This window comes from Puntigrus tetrazona, chromosome 6 (genome assembly GCF_018831695.1).
Source record: "Puntigrus tetrazona isolate hp1 chromosome 6, ASM1883169v1, whole genome shotgun sequence".
NCBI classification, from domain to species: Eukaryota; Metazoa; Chordata; class Actinopteri; order Cypriniformes; family Cyprinidae; genus Puntigrus; species Puntigrus tetrazona.
The window spans coordinates 23229466-23242664 of NC_056704.1; the positions used below are offsets into that span (position 1 = coordinate 23229466).

General features: G+C 35.4%; 1 protein-coding gene and 1 pseudogene across 1 annotated transcript in view; one reads left to right on the forward strand and one right to left on the reverse strand.

Moving 5' to 3' along the window:
- LOC122347532 overlaps positions 1-13199 on the reverse strand; it is a 663620-nt pseudogene that overhangs the window by 94785 nt on the left and 555636 nt on the right.
- The window catches only part of LOC122347533 (metabotropic glutamate receptor 4-like), a 59779-nt gene that overhangs the window by 17344 nt on the left and 29236 nt on the right, over positions 1-13199 (forward strand). The window contains 1 exon segment of the mRNA XM_043242895.1: positions 8269-8469. Within this exon segment, the coding sequence (XP_043098830.1) occupies positions 8269-8469 (201 nt within the window).

The following is a 13199-nucleotide window of genomic DNA, read 5'->3' on the forward strand; positions in this document are numbered from 1 at the left end:
TACATTAAAATCAGACAAGCCCCTTCCAAAAGAGTTTTCAAATCAGAGGCTAAATTGGCAATTAGTATCCAAATGAAGACCAAACATACAAAAATTGTAATTGCACCTCAGGAAACATATGCATTTTATTAGCTTTAACAAAGATTGCAACAAATGTATTTGTCATTGTTAGTTAATTCATTAATGAATGAATAGTTTCAAAACGATTTCTAAAGGATCAATAAAAGAAAAATAGTTTTGGTGGACTTCTAAAAATCATTTTAAAAAAATAGCAAAAACCCTCGATTTGTGACCGTTTTTGAGGTGTTAGATTTAGTAAAAAAAAATCTTCAGCGCATCATGTTGAATTTAATTGAGATAATGCATCAGATAGCACGTTAATGAGTACAGAAATGTATAGCATTGCTGCTTTATCAGAGAGAATGCAATGCTTAAATATAAAGACTGTGTTGACCCCCACGCTTATCGAAGATGCAGCAGCCAGAGATAGCAGAGAGCGCTACATCAATGCTGCGATTTTCCAGCCCTCACAAAAGCCCTCTGGTTACTGTCGGATTAAAAGGCTGGATATCTCAGCGTTCAGCTCTCTCTGCCTCTCCTCCTCTCTACCTCCTTCCTATTCTCTATCTCTCGCTCACTGTCTTTCTCTGTTTGTAGCACTCGGCTCTGCTTTTATCAGGGTTGAACATACAGGAAATTCTCCATGCAGAGAACAGCTTGTGATTATGGATTGCACATGTTGAGATGGATCTCCGTGATATCAGAAGATGGGAGGACAAAGTTTAGCTTGTTGACATCTGTTTGCTGTAGCTTCTTGATTTCACTGCTCTTTTGAATAAGGGGACTTGCATCCTGACTTTTAAGGAGCATTTTCTGAGTGGTTTGGACCCCAAAGATCCACATAATTGTGTATTGATAGAATCGGAAAATAAATAGGCTTCGCAACTTATAAAAAAAAAACGACGACGTTTTATTTGTGCAGTTTTGATACTCATCTTGGATTCTGAAGCGGAACTGGTTGAAAACCACTAATCTAGTTTGCTTGCTACTCAGCGGCTTAATCTAATTGCATAGCACAAGTCTTATTCTTGCCAATTTTTTTAATGCAGTATCCATCAAATTGTAAATGAAATATCTATATGCACATTGTCTGAGACTGAGTAGCATCAGACTGGCTGATGCTGGTGAATATATATTAGCCCAGTTATTGATTGTACACAAAATGCCTCATTTAACTAGATTCAAAAGGAATAAACGTTAGGGGAAATGTATTATACCATTGCTGCTGGCAAAATTGTTTTAATTTGATCCATGATCTTTCCATTTGCCAAATTTAAATGACCGGAAAAAGCAGCGCCAGTGCCAACAATTAAATCTAATTGTTGGTTTAACCTAGAATTTTCAATTTGACTTGTTTTTGCATATATATATGGTGCAGCAGCACAAAAGATGCCGTCAAAAGTGCCATTTGCAGTATTTACAGTAAATAATATATTTTTTTAAATTTAGTTATAATAAACTAATGCATCACACTGACATTCTTTTCTTGCTGTGTATATCTCCCATTACAATGTAATGAACTATTCAAAACTCAAAATTCAGAGGTCAGCCAGCTCATGGAGAGCTATATAGTCGTTGCCGGAAGTCAGTGATCTGGGTTATAATTTTAAAAACAGAAATATTTTTGTTGCAAAAAAAAAAACATTGATCCGCCTCAGAAAACATGTGTTACCCCTGGTTAGTTTTACAATGGATTAATATACCATTTATGGAGCTTGAAAATAATGCCCACTATCCAAGTTTGGAAGAGCCAGGATACATTTTTTAAAAACTGAAATAAGAAAGTCATATACACTTTGGATGGCTTGGAGGTGAGCAAATTGTGGGGTAATTAATTTTTTTGTGTGAGCTATACCTTTAAAGTAAATGCTCAAATCAGATGCAGTCATCACCCAGAAGTTATAAAACTAAATTAATTAAACGTAACTAATTGAAAAGCCATTAAAATATAAGCTATAAAACGGAAGGATTGTAATTGATGCACTGCTTTTACACTTTTCCCATGACATTTTAAGGGGAGTGTGTTTTTAACGAAAGCGTAGATTTCTTGGCTCATGATAATTCCACTTGGGCTTGTTCTAAATTGCAAAAATTGCGTCCTCCGTTCAAAAAAACATTTTATTTTGAAGCAAACATCAATGTCTAATGCACACTTAGCTTGAATTGAGTTGTTAGCTTGGCAGTCGCATGGACCACTGGTCTGTGGAAACATCTTTTGTCAGCTGTCTGGATCAGTCTGATCATTGGTATTCATGGATGTAGGTGTGATGACGCTGTAAAGATGCACTCAGATGTGTTGCATTGTGCAGAGCTGTGCCACTTAATGCTGACAGCAATCACTTTGATGGCCGCCAGTGGCCTTCCCAAAATTGTGAAAAACACTGTTGCAGTTCAGCGTTTGTTTAAGAAAATGGTAAGCAAGTTCTTTCAGTGGTCCCCTCTATTGCATTTGCAAAGCAAGAATAACTTGTCTTCATCAGTGTTTTATTTTCACCTAAAATATCTAAACAACATTAAAACTAATTTAAATGTGTTGCTACTTAAATCACCTGTCTGGATGGAAATTATATGCAGATGAGGCTGTGCATAATATGCTGTTTAAACTTGTATGCACAGTATTTTGCTAATTTAGATATAGTATGTGAGAATGGTTTTATAAATCTAAAAAGCATGTATATAAGCAAATTGCCATTATAACATCTCCAGTCCTGTATAAGTAGCACATAAACTGTCACTTGAAACTACCGCACTGTAATAAATAACCCTAATCATAAATGGAGTACAAGACAATATAATTTTATTCATTCTGCTACAAAATTCCATGTTTAATTCAATGTTACTTTACATTTTTATTTTTAATTTTCCAGCAATTTCTGTGTGAAAATTCTTTCAAAGGCAAGAACGGTATGCTAAAATGTACTGTATTTTTTTTTCACCATATGTAATCTATAGTGTTGGCAGGAAGCAATTGGAAGAGAAAGATAGTCATTTCACAAACATTTGCACAGTAATTGCTTTTGAGCTAAGCAATATACAGCAAAGCAAACTTTTCATGTACTCGTCTACAACCTCAGCACAAGCTATACTCATTGTTTACCTCTCTTCCTCCTTGCAATGTACACTCACTGGGGGTTGTAAGGCAATATTTTCTGCATAGGAAAACTGCATTGTTTATTGTGAAAGTGGTATATACCACTGTGTTTAAAATGTAATTATTTAGCAGTATTATATATATATATATATATATATATAGCATACAAGGTAACATCTTTATGTTCATTGTGCTGAAACTAATTCCTACAATATTGACCAAATATTCAAAAAAAAAAAAAAAAAAAAAAAAAAAAAAAAAATATATATATATATATATATATATATATATATATATATATATATATATATATATATATATATATACACACCTTGAGATGATGCTTTGAATACCCCTGAATTGAGGAATCCATGCAGCGAGACCAAAACATGTATTCCATTAGCTCGTTTTTAATCTTTAAACAGATAAATGGCTCCCACAATTGGGCTATTTTAAAAACAATGATGAGACACAAGACAGCCTTGTTTGTATTCAAAAAGTGTTGAAGGATGTCCCCGGGGACAATTCAGGATTTGGATTGCCAAGCTTTAACAGAAAAACTTGAGGTGCTTTGGTTTCTCTACAAAACCTCCCTGAGGCTTGTGCTACTCAGAGAGGAGTGGCGGAGGAGACGTCTTATGTCTTAAATGTTTTTGCATGGGAACGTTGATCAAAAGGCAGGACCCATCCTTCATCCAGTAGAGATGTCTGATAAATGCAGAGGTGATGCAGATTGCATCTATTATCACCATCCCACCTAAATTGGAATGTAGTTTCTTGTGTATTATAGAGGTGGGTTTGTAAACAAAAGAATGTTGGTTCGATCCTTATAAAAAGCACACTTGAGTCATCGAAACTGTGCCCTTGAGCTGGAAGTCGCTTAAAAGCCAAGTTTGACTTATAGAAACTAACACATTTACATAGATTGTTAAATACAGCGGCTAATTTTTTTAAATTTTACACATATGAAAAATACTGTTAACATTTAGATTGTCCGACGAAATGCCTAAAGCCTCTCAAACAAATAATACCTGAATTATTTCTGAAAGGCCAGAAATAATTACCCTTTTTCTTTGATTGCTGAAGGGATTTTTGAGGTCTGAGATCCAAAACTAATGTATGCAACATCTAAAGCAGTCATTCCGTCCTTTGCATCAATTATAGCATCTATCTCTATGCTGAATATTTTAATTTATTCGCCGGAAGTTAATGGATTGCTTTTATACAGTAAGTGCATTCAGAGACCGGCGCTCCTTGAGTTGCGCGCACAGTCTTTGCCGTTTCTATAGAGCGCTCACATTGCATCTGAATCAAAAGCGCTTTGTATCAAGATTTTTTTCGTTGTTGTTGTTGAGGTTAAGGGTACAGCAGAGTTTCCACAAAACCCTTTCAGAAGAAAATCACTCGTCCGAAACCACAAACAAGAGACTTAAGTGAGACAAAAGGCTCTGGAGGTTTTTCTGGCAAATGGGGAGAGTCAGAGCCATTATTCCCAGTGAGAGCAGAGCCCTCGGAGCAGGACAGCTAGTGTCTTTAAAGCCCCGGAGCAGCGTGAGGTACTGCAGGTTACGTACGTGCTACTCTGTCACAGCCCTCGTCTCTGCCACCTTTCAGCCCCGACAAACTCTCTGAGATGCTTCCCTTAATTGGAAAGGATTCCTCAAAAGGTGCAAGGCCCGGTGGTATAGAGAATGGGGATGTGCTTAGAATGTAGGATGAGGAGTTTGTGCTTGTAACTGTGTCAGATCTGTAGGAATTTGTGTGCGCGGGCCACATGTTTTTTGAAGTTGTCAAGTTGCTGAAGTTGTTCATTTCATATTCCAATACTGGGTATTTTTAATGCCCCATGCATCTAAAATCTACATACTTTTTTATTTTAAATTAGTTTAAATTAGTCCAATTTGCTTTGCTTTGTTTACTTTGCTTTGCCACTAAATTATTTTTAAGTTAGTAAAATACTTTCTTTTGAAGGTAAAATCTGTATAACTTTTAATTTAAATTATTTTACTCCAATTATTTTGTTTTATTTTTTATTTATTGCATTGTTTACTTTTTATTTTTTAAATAAAGTTTATTTGATTATTTATTGTTAAAAAAATTATAATTTTTATTGAATTAATTATTATACATTATGTATATTTTATTTTTCTGATTTTGTTTAACTGCTTTGTTTTTGCCAAATAACTCATTTTAAATGTGCAGAATAATTTATTTGAATTGATCAGAGATTATTTTTAGGTGAGAAAATGCCTCATATGAAGATAAAATAAATTTTGTATGTTTGATGCATGTTCTGCATTTTATTCATATAATTTTGGGGGTTTCAGTGTTTTTAATTATTGTAAGCTAGTTGAACAGTAGCATATGTGGAAGCACTCACACTATTGGATCAGGAGTTAGTGCGAGTGCTAATGTGTTTGTGTATATGAAGAACATTAAGAAGTGTGTGGGTTGACCATCCTCCCCCAGCAGAGATTCACACTCACACACACACACACACACACACACACACCACCACCACCAATAGTTATGCTTGTGGCGAACAATTACACAAGCATAACCTGCCTCTTTAATTTAGGGTTTTCAAGATTCAAAGGACTGTCGAGGATGTTAAATTGCCTTTGGCTTTCTGTTTAAGGCAAAGCTGAAGTGCTGGTGATTAGAAACCCTAGAAGAATAGGACAGACATTTCTTTACTAACAGCAGCTTTAAAAAAAAAAAAAAAAGCTGGTTTTGTTTAGATAAGAAAAGGTTTGAAAATGTATGGGTATGGATGGGTTTGTCTTGGGCAGAACAGAAAAGAGTATTGAGCAAAAGGAAACCATGCTTTTGAAATTTCAAGCAACAGTACAATACCGCACTAAGCGACATTAACCTGAAAGGCATTCTATTGTAAAGAGTAATGATTGCTCTTTCGGTTTTTGCAGTTGTTTGAAATACTGTAAATGTACTGTAAATGCTGGCAGCAACCCAAAAAGACAATGGCACAGGCTTTATTCTGAAGAGTGTACCCTGCAATCTGCCAACCTGACATCTGACAGCTATCTCCACTGTTTGTTCTGGCAGGGTCATAATTGAAACAGCTCCTTTGCAATTAAGACCTTACAAAAAAAAAAAAAGAAAAAAAAAAAAAACCAAGCTGAGCAACTCCAGCTCTAATGAATATACAGCTGTCTGGCATGATTATATGAGCGCTGAGAGATAATTAATCTTGCTTGCTGTCTCCCTGTCTATTATTCCACCCTCGTGTGTTACCAGACCTCTTTCATTTATCCGTGGCATGAAGAGCAAGATACGGGACTTGGATAACTGAACATGTGAGATGACAACTCGTGGCATATTGAAGATATTTGATTATCACCCCCCCCACCTTTCTATTTGAATACAGTCTTTTTACAGTGTCACATGTATGAAGTTTTGCAGCAGTTGTTTAAAATACAACCTTTTTTCCTCATAACAGTGCAACTGTAAAATCAAATAGAAGCCAACTTTTTAATTGAATTTAGTGCTGCTAAATGATTAATCTCATCCAAATTAAAAGATCTGTTTACATAATTTATACATATATTTTGAAAACATTTACACGTATATATTTAAATTAATAATTAATATTAAATATATTTGATATTAAATGTATATAAATGTATACTGAATATATACTGTGTGTGTTTATATATACATAATCAATATATGCCATAAAAAATTACTATGTAAACAAAATATTTTGGATGTAATTAATTGTGATTAATAATTTGAAAGCACTAATTTATTTATATTTATTTAATAAAATGTATTAATTAATTAAATAAATATATTTAAATGACTATATAAATATTTATTAAAAAGTAAAAATGTTGTTATTGATTATTTTATTTATGCTTTCATTTACTCTATTTTTATGTTATTACATAAGAATATATATTAAATAAATAACACCTTTCAGCACCTCACATAACAAAATTACTGTTCATGACTAAAGCTGTTCCTGAATATAAACTGGCATATCATAGTCAAACCTCTTACAAACTTCAGATTAGACTGAAACAAAACATTTCCTTAATGCATTCTGGTTTTGTTGCTGGCAAGCTGATTAAATTGGTGTATAAAATTAAATTGATTAGCGTTTAAAGTGTGTCACCCTGTAACACCGCTGTGCACAGTGCTTATTAAAGAAGCAACATGCTCTAAATTATTATGTTTTGAATTGTTTTCGTAGTATGTAAATGACAAGTAGGATCCTTTGTTTTGCTTAATTTCATTCCAATTAAATTCCAAATATTTTATAAAATAAGGCACAGTCGTGTTTGACTCAGAAGTAAGTTGCACATTAGGGCAGGAGCAGTTTAAATTATTTTATTGCATCAGATTACAACTACTGTTGTATATTTGGTAAACGAAACACCTGGCAAATGTAACTAGTTTGGTGTTGCACTTGTCTAAAATGAAGAATGCTCTCAAAGTAACATGTTTATGTTGCCACACAACCAAAGTAGGCTGCTGCAATTATAATCAATAGGCATTTCTACACTGTAAAAACCTGATGAGGCGGATGAATGCCTAGATGAATCTATTTTTAATGTGTTACACATAAACTACAGACTTTCTGTTTAAATCTGAAAAATGTTTTTATATTTTATGCTTACACTTTATTTTAATAGTCCACTTTAGACATTTTACTAACTATAAGTAACTTGGTAACTCCATGTCATCTTATTAATTTGTAATTACGTGTCTACTAAGTCTAATACTTTTCAATATTATATTATATTATATTTATTTTATATTTTATATAATTTTTATTGTATAAGTTTATTTACTTATTTTGAACAAGCCCCAAGTAAGGTCAAGTAAGGTATTATTTTATGTGTTTTATTTCATTTCTTATTTTATTACATTTAAAAGTCTCCCAAAGTGTTGCCTCGAGCTGGCAACCGATTGGTTCGTTATCAGTGAAGATACTGAAGTGGCAAGGAACTTGGTCGCATTCGCTGTAGAAAGCGTCAAGATGTGCAACATCAGTCTCTTCCAGTGCTCTCCTGGTGTGAGCGTGACGATTCAGTCAAAATCTAATGACACTTCAGTCGATGTTTATGCAAACTTTTTCTTTCGTGTGTCAGATCAAGAGAGGATCGGAAAAGACTCGTCCTACGAGCAAGAAGGAAAGGTGATGTTCGTGATTGATGCAGTATATGCGATGGCGCACGCCCTCCACAACATGCACAAAGAACTCTGCCCTGGCAAAGTGGGACTCTGTTCCAAAATGGACCCAGTTGACGGAACCCTCCTACTAAAGTACATCCGCAACGTCAAGATAGCAGGTAAGCAGTTCACCTTCTGCATTAGCGCTCTTCTGTTTGTCCTTTGACAGGCCTACAGTAGTAGCACTGAGCAAGCATCTGTTTATGGGTGCTTAAGAAAAGGGATGTTTGCATAATTAGCCCTGTGACTGTGAATTTAAGTTTCTTTATTGCAACATAACAATTTTAAAAAGGCTCTCTCATAGGATACATTTTTTTGAAAGTTGTCCAAAACCCTTTTACTAAAGCCCCACCCTGGCCGTAAATTGTCAACAAATGGTTTTACGAAGATTAGCTGCTGGAATGGATTAGAGTTGTGAGAAACAACAGAAGCCCTGAGGAACGTCAGGCTGCTCCCCAGAAAAGTATTTTGATATGTGCTTAGTGTACCCAAGCCAAGGTTCCTCCTGAGCCATGTATGTGTTAATTAAAGCGGTTTGCAGTGGGCTCACAACACCCTTTGGACATGTTCTTCTTGGGCTATCAATGGCTGTATGACTAATTAATTTACTGAGTATTCACATTTACTCTGAGGACCATGATGATGTGGCCCGCAGTTCTGAAGTGTAACCGGTTAATAGAATATGACTTTCAGGGTCGTAAACTTTTTTTTTGTTGCCTCAACTGGGTCAACTGTTATGCAAATCGATCTGTCACATGGTTCTCTGACCAAGTGCCCCTCAATCATTAGTGCGTTTGATTGAATGGTTCTCTACTGAGCTTAACTGTGTCAATAGTGTCTGCTTAGGAATAGGCCATGACGTTTTGGTTTTTTTTTTTTTTTTTTTTCGGGGAAACGTGCACATCTAATTGAATTAATGAAGTGCCTGACAATTACTGCGGGAGTTGAATGCTAGTTCAGAACATAAACACTTGATTGAGGAGTCCTTCGGGGAAACAGTTAAGAACTGGTGTTTTAATGAATTATACTCAGTGATCGAACTGAGCTGGTAATCGGTACCAGCAGTTCTGTGCTGGTCACATTTATTCTAAGTAAGGTATTGTTTGTCTATTACTTTAGCTTCATTACCTATTGTTGCTTATTCTTCATATATGACGAGTTTATTTAAAAAAACAGATTAAGTAGCCGTATTTCTTTGTTAGTTTTTAACCAACATGTCCTCCAACCAATATGTCTGTATGGGTTGTTTGCACAAATCCCTAAAATATGACCCATTAAAACGTATATGCCACGTCTCTGGACAGTGTTATTGTTTTTGTCACGTGCCATGTGCTCTCTGTGCCCTACCTTCCCTTCGTGTTAATTGTATTATTGTCTTCAGCCGTGTCTTGTTAATTTAGTGATTTACCTTGTGTATTTAAGTCCTGTGTTTTGAAACCCAAGGGTGCACATGTTCAAAACGTAAATGCGCTAATATTTATAATTTGCAGGATATTTGTAATGGGTAGCCTTAGTTGTTGTTATTCATACGAATTTCACCCAGTAAAAGTTTGAAATACAGTGAGATCGGTAATTAAAACAGTCCACCCCTGCATTTAAACAAAACACGATTTTTGATTGGCAGTGACAGTCATACGTCACTGTTATTATGCCTGCTAGAGGGCGCTTAACTTAAAAATGTAAATATAGGTCATATAAGGTACTTTCACAAACAACCTATGGGGTCGTTTTTGTTGGAAGACAGGCTGTTTTTAATCTAATCAAAATAACCTAGCATTAGTTTGATTGAGATTATTGAGAAATCACAATAAAAATCTGTTTTTTATTATATGTTTTTGCAAATAAACTCTTCTATATATAGAGAGCGTTTAAGAATGTTTGACTGAATCACTGCACACTTTATGTATTTATTTCTTTTATGTAAGTAATAGACAGTGCAGCACATTCTGAGTGGTAGTACAGGGATATACATCTATTTAAATTCTTGAATGTTATAAAAGCTCATAAACTTGGTGGTTCTTCATAATTGTTTATTGTAGCAACACAGTGCAATGCATTAAAACATGCATTAGGGTTGTTAATGTATATGATTAGCATAACTAAGCTTATATTTTAAGCATACTGAAATCTGGTGGCAAATATTGCTTTTTCTTTTTAAAAATGAAGAGCATACGGTGAATATTTTTGAAAGATGTTTACTAAGGCTGCATTTATCTGTTCATAAATAGAGGGCAAGTTGAATTTTCAACATCATTACTTTAGTCTTCAGTGTCATACATGACCCTTCAGGGATTTTTCAAAATGTTTTGCATATATACTTCAAATGAAAAAAAGCAGGACCCGCACTCACTTATAAACTGAAACGTTTGGTGATCCTGATGATCCATTTGGGCATTCTGTACAATAAAAAAACAAAACAAAAAAACAGTACGTTTGTGAGTGTGGATCCTGCTTTTTATACAGTTTTCTAACTCTAACCCTGTTTAGAGCAAAACAACAGCTTTTGTATTACTCAGTGTCATCTTATTCCTGTTAATGACAGATATGTTGATAATTATAATTGTGTTCAGAACGCAGTCAGTTTGCAACACTTCTCCTGCCAGTTCAGAAGTGGCCATGGCACACGTTCACAGCAGATGAGCTGAGATCCAGTGTCTGGCAGCAATTTACTGCTATATAACCACGCGCCCGATGAGAGAGACTTATTTGTGAGATTTTGATACCTGCTGTATGCAGCCAAAGCTGTTTCAGAACTGTCTAGGAACTCCGCTTCGCATGTTTTCAGTGCTATTTTTCACACATAACCCCTTCCTCCCTTTTTCATGTGACTCTGAGTGAGGCTAGTTAGAGACTTGAAAAGCCTGAGATTGAATAAAGCGGCCCATCACTTTTCTGTCCATGTAGCCTTCACTCTCGTCCAGAGTGGTTTCTTCTCGTAGGTTTACAGACTGTGAGGCCTTTAAACTGCTGTCATTGCTTCTAAAGCTCAAATTGCATGTTTCCTCAACGTTGTCTTTTTTAACAACATAAATTACTGCCCCAAATGGGTCTTAAAGTTCTACTGAAAATAGTTTGAAGAGTTGAATTTGCAACCTTACATTTAAACAGTCTTGGTTACAATGTAATGAAGTATTCTCTAAAGATTTTTATTTTAGATTATTAAATCTGACTACATATATTGGTTTAATATAGAAAATATAAAGGTGTTAGTTACTTTAAAAAGTAATCTGTAATTAGATTGTTCTATCTATCTATCTCAAGTCAAGTCAGTTGGCTTTTTAGAATGCTAGATCTATCTAGCTAGCATCCTATCCTTCTCTTTATTGTTCTATTTATCTAGCTTTGTAGCTGTCTGTCTATCATTCAGCTATCCTTCTGTTTATCATTATGCTATGGTGCTATCTGTATGATTTTCAGTAATCCTTAGGACAAAGACTCATTGAGATGCTGGCAGTGACCGTGTGTCTTCTCCACTGAATATTATGGTTGGAGAACAATCTCTTGGCTGAGTAGTAAGCTCTGTCTCTGGAGGTGGAAGTCTACCTGTGTTTCTCCCTGATCCCATTGTTTGAAGTGCTGCACAATGTCTCATCAAATGAACCTCAGAAGAAAACTCTCAACCCTTTGATGCTGTGGAGTACACTCACGGCTCTAATAAGGATATACGTCTGGGGACAGTTCGCTGTTTAGTGGCATCTTCCTGATAGAGTCAGAAGCCTATAGTGAATAATAAACCAGGAAGTCATAACACTGGTTTCTGTGAGTTATTTTAAAATGTCACCACCACAACAGAGTTTGCAGTGTGGTTGTGTCTCGTGGGTAGTTTAGCGCATACAACTGCTTGGGTGTTTGCGAGGGTGGCTAAGGCATTTTTAATGCTTTTTAAAAAGACTTATTATTTTATGGTTAAAAACAAGTTAGTATGCCGCTTCTTAATAACCTGCAAGATTTGAGCCATCAGTCATGTCCATAACACAAATGTGTGGGACAAGTTGTGCGCTGACATTTAGTATTTTGGCTCAATTTTAAGCACCGCAGATAATAAATTCATATGGTAAGGTCATATGCCTGAGTGAGTCAGTAACCGAGTGCTTACTTTGGGAATCTCAATCACTTCATATGCACCCTCTTGTTTTGATGAATATTTTGTCCTTATGAAATTCTCATAATCCTTTACATCTGTCTGCATTATATGGTGAGCTGCACCGCCACCAAGCATGGCTGTAAAAAATCTTAATTCCCTAATCCAGAGCGGTTGACTCATCAGAGTTTGAAATAAGCCTCTCGCAGCTTCCAAGCCTGCACAAAGAAGAATGGATATTCATCAACAGAAATCCACCATTGCTGATAATCACCCTTAGATTTCAGTGGGAATTTCATGTGGATTGTGCCTCAAAATAGTTATAACCCAAACACAAGTAGTGAAAAAACAATTTCTTGTGCTATTGTTCGGTAGACTCGGCTGCACAGGGTCCAGGGAATTAAGTTGGACACGGTCAGGTGCTTGGAATACAGATAGCTTAACCAAAACTTTAAAGCCCGAGACAGCAGGGTTTTCCACAGAATAAGGCACCTAATCTAAAATGCATCATGGGATGCAGCACCATTGTTATCCTGTCCACCTCGCCTGCCTCCTTCCATAAGCTATTGCTCTCGCAAAATAGAAATTGCACTCAATGTACTTGAGCTTAGATATCAGCAAAGAGAATTTCGACTTGTTTATACGGACCAAAATAAATATGCCCATGCATTTTATACTAAGCAGTGGTAATGCAGTTTTTTTCAATTTCAAATGGTTTAAATGAGGATCTTTTTTTCCTCTTTTAGGTACTGGATGCTTATTGTTATA